Source organism: Salvia hispanica, chromosome 2 (assembly GCF_029641045.1).
Source record: "Salvia hispanica isolate PSC_SH4W2 chromosome 2, Shi_PSC_v1, whole genome shotgun sequence".
NCBI classification, from domain to species: domain Eukaryota; kingdom Viridiplantae; phylum Streptophyta; class Magnoliopsida; order Lamiales; family Lamiaceae; genus Salvia; species Salvia hispanica.
In genome coordinates this window covers 31,426,233-31,435,327 of record NC_142693.1, presented here as the reverse complement: position 1 = coordinate 31,435,327, position 9,095 = coordinate 31,426,233, and the positions used below count along the sequence as shown (strand labels likewise).

The 9,095-nt window shown below is 33.5% G+C and overlaps 2 protein-coding genes across 4 annotated transcripts; both read left to right on the top strand.

Annotated features, from left to right (window-relative positions):
• The first annotated feature begins 473 nt into the window (after nucleotides 1-473).
• On the top strand, nucleotides 474-1,924 carry LOC125192540 (pto-interacting protein 1-like). The gene is made up of 5 exons (XM_048090150.1): nucleotides 474-737; nucleotides 850-976; nucleotides 1,069-1,348; nucleotides 1,424-1,640; nucleotides 1,784-1,924. Exons 1-5 carry the CDS (start codon nucleotides 474-476, stop codon nucleotides 1,922-1,924), a joined length of 1,029 nt encoding a protein of 342 aa, XP_047946107.1.
• Nucleotides 1,925-3,203: 1,279 nt separating this feature from the next.
• LOC125218758 (uncharacterized) lies at nucleotides 3,204-8,635 on the top strand. Of its 3 annotated transcripts, XM_048120507.2 has the most exons (6): nucleotides 3,204-3,222; nucleotides 3,561-3,626; nucleotides 6,162-7,293; nucleotides 7,374-7,753; nucleotides 7,826-8,087; nucleotides 8,167-8,635. In XM_048120507.2, exons 3-6 carry the CDS (start codon nucleotides 6,163-6,165, stop codon nucleotides 8,341-8,343), a joined length of 1,950 nt encoding a protein of 649 aa, XP_047976464.1. In that variant the 5' UTR covers nucleotides 3,204-3,222; nucleotides 3,561-3,626; nucleotide 6,162; the 3' UTR covers nucleotides 8,344-8,635. The 3 variants fall into 3 exon arrangements, with proteins under 3 accessions (XP_047976464.1, XP_047976470.1, XP_047976480.1); XM_048120513.2 differs by lacking the exon at nucleotides 3,204-3,222 and having other exon boundaries at nucleotides 6,159-7,293; XM_048120523.2 differs by lacking the exon at nucleotides 3,204-3,222 and having other exon boundaries at nucleotides 6,144-7,293.
• Nucleotides 8,636-9,095: the final 460 nt, after the last annotated feature.

Genomic DNA, 9,095 nt, shown 5'->3' with positions numbered 1-9,095 from the left:
TATATTTTAAAATGCCAGAGCATGAAAGCACATATGAAGGCTAATGATAACAGTATCAGTAGTCAATCTGCATTTTTCCCTTAAATAACCCTTGATTTAACACAATTTGAAATTGAAATTAAAAATTGAAGGGTTACATCTTTAGCTCCGAGCTTAAATATCACAGTGATCATATCGCACATTGTAGGATCCGATGCCATAACTTGGTTTAATTCCTTGCAGAAAAAAATTGATTCTTCATGGGATTCATATGGTGGCATCTGGTGAATTAGTACTCCTACTCTAATCATTAGTACTCCTATTCTTTCAGTCGTCCAGTTGAGGAACGCATCTTGCCCAGTTGGGCTTTATACAGAGAAGCTCGTGAGATTTTAGACCCTGTTTTTCATGGAAACCTATCGGAATATAGCCTTGAGATATGTTGCGATATCGCTAAAAGGTGCTTGAATCAAGTACGAAAGAAACGGCCAGAAATGAGTGAAGTTTTGGCCCAGCTAGAGTTAGCCTTACTCGCGTCCCAATATGAATCGGTCAATGAAGAGGGCATTAATATGTCGTCGTTACTCGCAGATCTTGCAACTCCACTAGCTGAGTTAGAGAACGTGAAAGATTCATTTGGATTTGGAACAAGAGGAAGTATCGTTTACTATGCACACTATGGTACCGGACAAGGTCCCGTGCATGTTGCTATTAAACAATGCAAGTGTCAGTTGCCAGAACAAGCATTTCTAGCACAGGTTTGACAATACCATTACTAAGTTCATGCATGAGTCTACCTTTTGATTTAAATGCATAATTCATATATTACTACTATATTTGCATCTTGAGAAAGAACATATGGTTTTGTAGGTTTTAACACTATCAAAGCTTAATCATGAAAATGTGGCAAAGCTACTTCATTTTTGTATGACAATTGATATGGATTACTATGTATATGAGTTTTCTTCAGGAAGATCTCTACATGACATTCTTCATGGTGCACTCCTCCTTATTTTTCATTCTTTATACTCATAATGACCTAATATTGTAAGTGACAAAGTTTGATTACTGAGGCTTCTATATGAACAGAGGAACTAGAAGACGTGGAGCAGCCGCATTACTTGGAGATAATTCCGGAATTCCCATGGTCCAAAAGAATTAAAATCGCAGTTGAGGCTGCGAAAGGATTGTGCTACATTCATGACGAGAAAACTCTGATTCATCGTAATATCAAATCCAGCAATGTTTTAATTTTTAATGGTGGAAGTACGGCTAAGATGACTGATCTTCATATATGCAATCCATGTTCTTGTAACTTTCCTCCTATTCGTGGAGAAAGGCCGCCGTGCGAACTTTATCATCCACCAGAGTATGTTATTTTTCCTAGGAATTAAGAAAAATAGTATTGTGAATATGTAGTTATAATATTATCATATGATGGCAGATATTCGAAAGACGGGGATAGTCAGGGAGGTGATGTTTACAGCTTCGGTATGGTTCTACTCGAACTCTTGACAGGGAAGAAACCACTTGATCCTACATTGCCGGAGGGAATGAACCTTGTGAGTTGGGCAACACCGCAACTAACTTACGATGAAGGGATACAAATGGTTATGGATGATAGAGTCGGGGAAGACAACCCTCTCGTGGCAGTTAAAAAGGTAATAAAATCATACGAATTTCAAAATTAGTTGAAGCTGACATTGTGTTTGTTCTATACATATAATTACTTTGTTTTCTTAGTAGAGTAGCAGGGGAATGGTTTATGCATTGATTCATGATTTTGATGTTTTGCTCAATACAGATGGCTGCAATAGCTATATCACGTCTTGCAAATGAATCCATTCTCCGTCCAATGCTGAACGAGGTTTTGATAGATCTCCAAGAAGCTTTACACGAAACACAAAACTATTACCGGAATCTTGAGCAACGAGCAAGGCTCTGAACAACTCTTGAATTGATACGGATCCGACTGCAGCACCTTAGGGGCGATGTCTAAGGACCTTATCTTTAAATTATTTAGTATTGTAATCGAGTTCAGTGATTTATAACTCTTCTCGGGTTTTTTTTGTCGGTTCTTTCCCAAGTCATATCAAAAGAGGCGAACAACACCGGATCAGTTTACTTAATATTGTAGTATATGTTTCTTTAATTTGTATTCTAATTTGCCTTTTATTTATTTTTTTTATTTTCTATTTTCAAATCCCTCAAATGGTGCACGGAGCAAGAAATTGTTCATAATATAAATGTAAATAGCAGTATCAACTTTACATTTTCTACAATACAACTTTGAGCATCCATTTTCTTTGTTCGATTGGATCAATGCATTGTGTAATATAATTCCTCATATTTTCAATAGGTTCAAAATAAGTAGTCACTTATAACATTATATAAAACTTTGACTAATTCTCTTACACCAAAAAAAAGAACAATTCATATTGAAAGACAAAAAAGTACAGTAGTAAAAGATGGGCCTGCAGTCGATAATACTTCCCTTTCAAGAATGAATCTTTTATTTTTTTTAGTCTAGAGTTTGCAAGAATGAGACAAATTTCTTGAGCCCATCATTTTTCCAACCAATTTTATATGTATAATGTGTGTAGTGTGTGTTTATATGTATATATATTGTGTATTGTGTTAAGATTGCTCAATTTTATGACTATTTGGAATTTCAATTATTTACTTTTGATATAAATTTCAAATTGTGAAATCGGGAAGAATTGAAATTGTAAATTCAACTCCAAATCTAAATATTTTGTAATACCAAAATTTAGATTTGGAATTGAATGCTACTATTCCATAATACTGAACGGAGCCTAATGGTTATTACCTTTTGAATTGAATTTAGTGGAGTTTATTATTTGTGAATTGGGCTTTTGCCTATGACTCGATTGTGCTGCATAGAATCAAATTAATCAAAAGTCATTTCGGTGAAAAGAAAGCAACACACTACAAATTAATACATACTCTTCTTTAAGCTTTAAAGTCTTGGAGCAACAAAATTTGATAATAAATTAATAATTAAAAATATAAGTGAGGGCATGCTTTTCTTGCAATGGGAGATTCAGATGTTCCTTAATTGTTGCCATTAGCAAGCCTCATAGATTCTTAAAACATGTTTAATGTAAACGGAAAGTTGCTTGTTTCATTTCAAATTGTTTATTCCCTATCATCAATTAATTCTATAAATAGCTGTTTTGTTTTTTAATGATCCAACAACGATTTTACTCTCTTTGATTATTTGTAAGTATAGGTTTGAAGGCTCGGTGAAACCATTTTTGGTTTACCAACATAGTCTAGTACTAGTAATAGTAGTACAGTATTAATTTTGGATTTTAGATTTTAGATTTCCACTTTTCGTATCTCACTTTCATACTTTTTTCATATTTTCATATCATTTTTAAAAATTTTAAATCTGTATGCTTTAGTAGATTTTATATCAATAATTGACTATACCTAATTGGATATGTTATTATATTTAAAATTTTATTATCGTTTTTATTGAATAAAAATATTAATATCGATTTTATTGAAAATTGAAATGATCTGTACTTATTTTCATTTCCTTATCTTTGGTGCAGGCATTTTCAGGAAATATTTCAGAAGAGGACAGACCACAGACGGTTATAAAAAAGAAAGGTTTTTTGGTATGTCTTCTGAAATAAGAATTCAATTTGAATGTTTGTTTATGTTAATCTTATGCATGTAGCTTTCCGATTATACATTAGAAGAAGATTGAGAATCGATGATAAAGTACAGGAATTCACTACATGTAATATGTTCAATTTGGTAGATATTGAACTTTGATATTTTTCGCATATGTGATCGGTTCTAATTAGATGTAAACCTTTTTTATTTATATAGAATATAAATAGAACGCTGAAGCATAATATATTTAATAAAAAATTAATACTCAAATTTTTGAATTCATTAGATTTGAAAAATTATATTTCATGATTGAATATGTATTATATTTGGTTAATGAAAATGAATTTTACAATTTAATTCTAAATAGTACCACTTAAGTAATAATCATATATTAATGTGTCGTAGTACTTACTCCCTCCATTTCACCTTTTCTTGTGTTAATGTCTCACTCTAAATAAAACATCATTCTCTCTGTTTATGTCTTATTTTATTTTCTTCTGACAAAACAACACTACCGCTACAGCAAAAAAACCCTTTTAAAGACATTTTTAATGCATTTAAGGAAACTAATTTGTATTTCTAAATGTACCACCAATACTTTAAAAAGTGTTCTTATTGTTGGTACACCAACTAAAACTAAAAGACAGCAAATAAAAGTGTCTTAAAACACCAAAAGATTAAGCTAATTTATCATTAATTTAAAATTATTTTCTTTAGTGTCCTTAATTGTTGTATTTTAAAATAAAATTCAGCACATGCGTTATCTCCTTAAGTAAGTTTTTTAAAATATACCTAAAATCTCGTACCGTATAAAAAATTCCACTTGAAATAATATGTAGGGAATATATGATAATTGGTTAATATGAAAAGAAAACAAACAAGATGTTATGAACAATGTAGTACGGAAAACTTCTAGAGACGACTAGTACTGACAGTAGTCCCCAACCAATTAAATTGTCAGCAGTGGAGGATTAATGATACTACCGCGATCCTACAATAGAAAAACCTAAGTTATACTTAGTGGCACGGATTTTAAAAAATACAAAAAAATAGTGGATTAAAACTTCAAAAAATATTAGTGAATTATGAATTCATTTTTTATATTAATTTTATAATAAAATATGATTAAAATCAATTAATAGAATGTGAGACATAGTTACTATTTATGGTAAAATTAAAATATACTCTTATTAGAATATATGGATAAGACAAAATGTGATTCTTATGTGGAGCGGAGGAAGTATAATCTTTGAAGGGGTGAAATAAGATAGAAGTAAACAAATAATTGGACAATATGAGACTTATTTTTATTTTAATGTGTGATGAAATTTGTGGAGTCCTTAGGTCGGGGTTTCAACCTTTTTTTATTTTAATGTGTGATGAAATTTGTGGAGTCCTTAGGTCGGGGTTTCAACCTTTTTTTATGAAAAATTGAATTTTAAGAAAGATCAAAAAGCAACGTCTTCTTCAATTCATAAAATTTCTATAGATTAAAGTCCTCGTCTTTCTCATTTTTATCTATTTGTGTACGAATCTATCCATATTGGCCAAGCGGCACACTTTTTGTTAGGTAGTGTAAATTCAAGTTAAATACGGAGTAAATGTTAAATATAGATAATTCACTATAAAAAATTTATCTATCAATTTTTTTTATCATTTTTGTATATATATATTCATTATATTCCACTCACAAGTTCATACACAAAATAAAATCATTTTAATTATACTTTAATATATATTTCCTCTGTCCATAAAAAATAGTTTCATTTTACCATTTTGGAATGTCACAAAAAAATAGACTCATTTCTAAAAATGAAAAGTCTCTCTTATATTTTTCCATTGTTTCTCTTCTCTCTCATACTTTATCCACTTCTTTTATTTATTTCTCTTACCTTACCTACTTCTTTATCTTTCCTCTTACTTTATCAATTTCTCATTAAAATTCACGTCGTCCACAATGAGACTACTTTTTATGGACGGAGGAGGATATAAATATAACATATATATAAGAGAGCACTATGATACCTCCTTAATTAGAGTCGCAACATATTTCCAACTTCGTGTGGCTATGTGATACGTAACATGCAACATTGTAAACACTACCATGCAATATTCATTTGTGGAAACTGTTGATGGCTTTCTGCAGATTATATGGTATTTATAGGCGGATTACATTATATACTTAATTCTTATTGCATAACTACAGACATTGAACATTTTATACACTTATAATGAACATTTTTATATTTTATATGCACGCAATGAACTTCTCCAGAACATTATGCATATAAATGTTCATTATAAAGGGATTAAGTTGATTACAAGTGCATATTATTCATGGGCCTTCAAATATCTTTTGGTTGTAGTTAGAAAGTGTGGCCCGTACTGATATATGATACTCTAATTCTTAAGCCCAATATCTTTTATCTAGTACTACTAGTTATAAGCAAAATTAAATAAATACAGTACGTAAACAAATTTTGAAATTCATGGGACATCACCAACCATAAAGCCAGTCAAATTTAATCCAGCAGGATGGAATCATCATCGTCCAAGGCGAAACAACATTGTCGCAAATTCACTCTAAATGCTCTCAAGTTGGCCACCAATAATTTCAGTGCTACAGAGGAATTAGGGCATGGAGGTTTTGGTACGGTTTATAAAGGTTTCATCCGCAAAGAGAATCTAATGGTAGCGGTGAAGAGGCTAAACACAGCCAAGCTAAAGGAGAAGGGGTTCTATGAGGAGATTGTAGCACTAAGTCAGATCCAGCATAGTAATATTGTCTCTCTCATTGGCTATTGCGACGAGGATAGAGAGAAGATTATTGTATATGAGTTCATAGCGAATCGAACTCTATATGATCACCTCCACAAACTACTAAGGGACGGCCACTCCTTGCTCTCCCTGAATGAACGACTCAGAATCTTAATAGGAGCTGCTCGAGGCTTGTATCATCTTCACTACTGCATCAGGGGAGGCTCATTTATACACCGCGATGTGAAGAGTGAAAATATCCTTCTCGATGAAAATCATGTGGCTAAACTTGCAGATTTTGGATTGGCTAAATTTGTAAGCTTGGATGACCCACATAGCCATGTTAGTACGGGTGGTGAAGGCACGCCTGGATATCTGGATCCGTACTATTTTTACAACAGGAAACTTACAAGGGCTAGTGACACCTATTCTTTTGGAGTGACGATGTTTGAAGTATTGAGTGGTAGACATGTAATTGATGATGATCGTCCTGAGGAAGAACCCATCTTCCCCATTTGGGCTTTAGAGAAAGAAGCTCATGAGATTTTAGACCCAGTTTTACGTGGAAGCATCTCGGAAGATAGCCTCAAGATAATTTGTAATGTAGCTAAAAGATGCTTGCATGCCGAACCAAAGCAGCGGCCGGAAATGAGTGAAGTTCTTGCCCAACTTGAGCTAGCCCTACTCACATCCTATAATGAATCAGACAATGAAGATAATGTTAATATGCGGCAGGTAACTGAAAATTTGGCCTTTGCAATATCAGAGTTGGAAAAAGTGACTAAAGAAGTCAATTCCATGGGTCATGGATCAAGAGGAAGTAATGTTTACAAAGGATTCAGCAGTACTGGAGAAATTGCTATTAAACGGTACAACTGCCAAATGTCAGAACAAGCATTCCTAGCACAGGTTCGATAATGCAATTACTAAGTTTATCCATAACTACCTTTTGTTTTAGATACATGTTTCATTTATTAATGTGTTTGTAGGTTGTCACACTAGCAAATCTGGATCATGAAAATGTGGCAAAGCTACACGGATACTGTATGACTAATGATATGGATTATTATGTGTATGAGTTTGCTCTTGGATGGTCATTACATGACGGTCTACATCGTAAGTTTTTCTACCAAAAAGGAATAATGACATGGGGCATAAGAATTAAAATTGCTGTTGAAGTTGCTAAAGGTTTGTGCTACATTCATGACGAGAAAGAACTGATTCATCGCAATATCAAATCCAGTAATGTTTTAATTTTTGAGGAAACCGCTAAAATAACTGATCTTCATCTGTCCAATCCATGTTCTTGTAAGTCACCGGTTCCTCTTCGTGGACCAAGGCCGAAATGCGAACTTTATCATCCACCAGAGTATGTTATTTTCTGAATCTTGCCTACACATGAGTATTGTAAATTTTTACTTATAATATTATATGATGGCAGATTTTCAAAGGATGGCGATAGTAAGGCTGGTGATGTTTATAGCTTTGGTGTAGTTCTACTTGAACTCTTGACAGGTAAGAAACCAATTGACTCTACATTGCCAAATGGAATGGACCTTGTGAGTTGGGCAACACCACATCTAACTAGTGAGCAAGGGAACCTTGTGAGGTGGTTAACACCACAACTTATTAGTGAGGAAGGATTACAAATGATTGTGGATGATCGACTCGAGAAAGACTATCCTCTCGTGGCAGTTAAAATGGTAATAAAATCATACAAATTTCAAATCATTAATTGGGATTGTGTTTTCTCTATGCATTGATTCAGGATTACAATTACAGATGGCCGGAGTTGCTGTATCGTGTCTTGCAAATCGACCCTTTCTCCGTCCAACAATGGATGAGGTTTCGGAAAATCTACAGGAAGCTTTACGCAAAACACAAGACTATTACCGGGAAATACTGATGTCAAACCACAAAGCCCATGCACCGCAACGTAGTCCAGCCGCAACACCTTAGAGATATCATGTCAAGGCGGCCTATCTTCACTTCATTTAGTATGTGCAAGTGAGTCGAGTGATTAATAATTCATTCTCGGGTTTTCTTTGTCGGTTCTTTCCCGAGTTATATTAAGAGTTGAACCGCATGGTTAGGTTAGCTAAGTTGAATAATATTCTGATGAATTGCAATAATTACTCCCAAAATAAATTCTAGCAGTGTATGGTTTGGGAGATTTACAAATACTGATTAAAGTAAATAATTAATAAACCCAATTATTCTTCGTCCTCAATTGTATATATAGTTTTGTTCATTTATGAACCTCCGATTTTGCTCTGTCATAAGTATATGCAAGTATAAATGGATTTGAAGGTTAACTTAGATCACTTTTGGTTTATCAACAGTCTTGTGAAATTTTGGAATTGAGATGTCCATTTTTTTGTGTTTCATTCCAAGTACCAATTGAAGATTGCCACACTTAGTCAGATCCACCATCGCAATATAGTGTCTCTTATTGGCTACTGCAAGGAGGACGACGAGATGATTCTTGTGTATGAATACATAGCAAATCATACACTCGAAGATCACCTCCACAGACTATTAAGGGATGAACGACTTACTATCTTGATTGGAGTTGCCCGAGCTTTGTGTCATCTTCAGTACTTCATCCGCGGAGGCTCATTTAAACATCGCGAATTTAAGAGTTCAAATATCCTTCTAGATGACAATTTTGTGGCTAAAGTTAGTTTGGATGACCTACATAGCCATGTTAG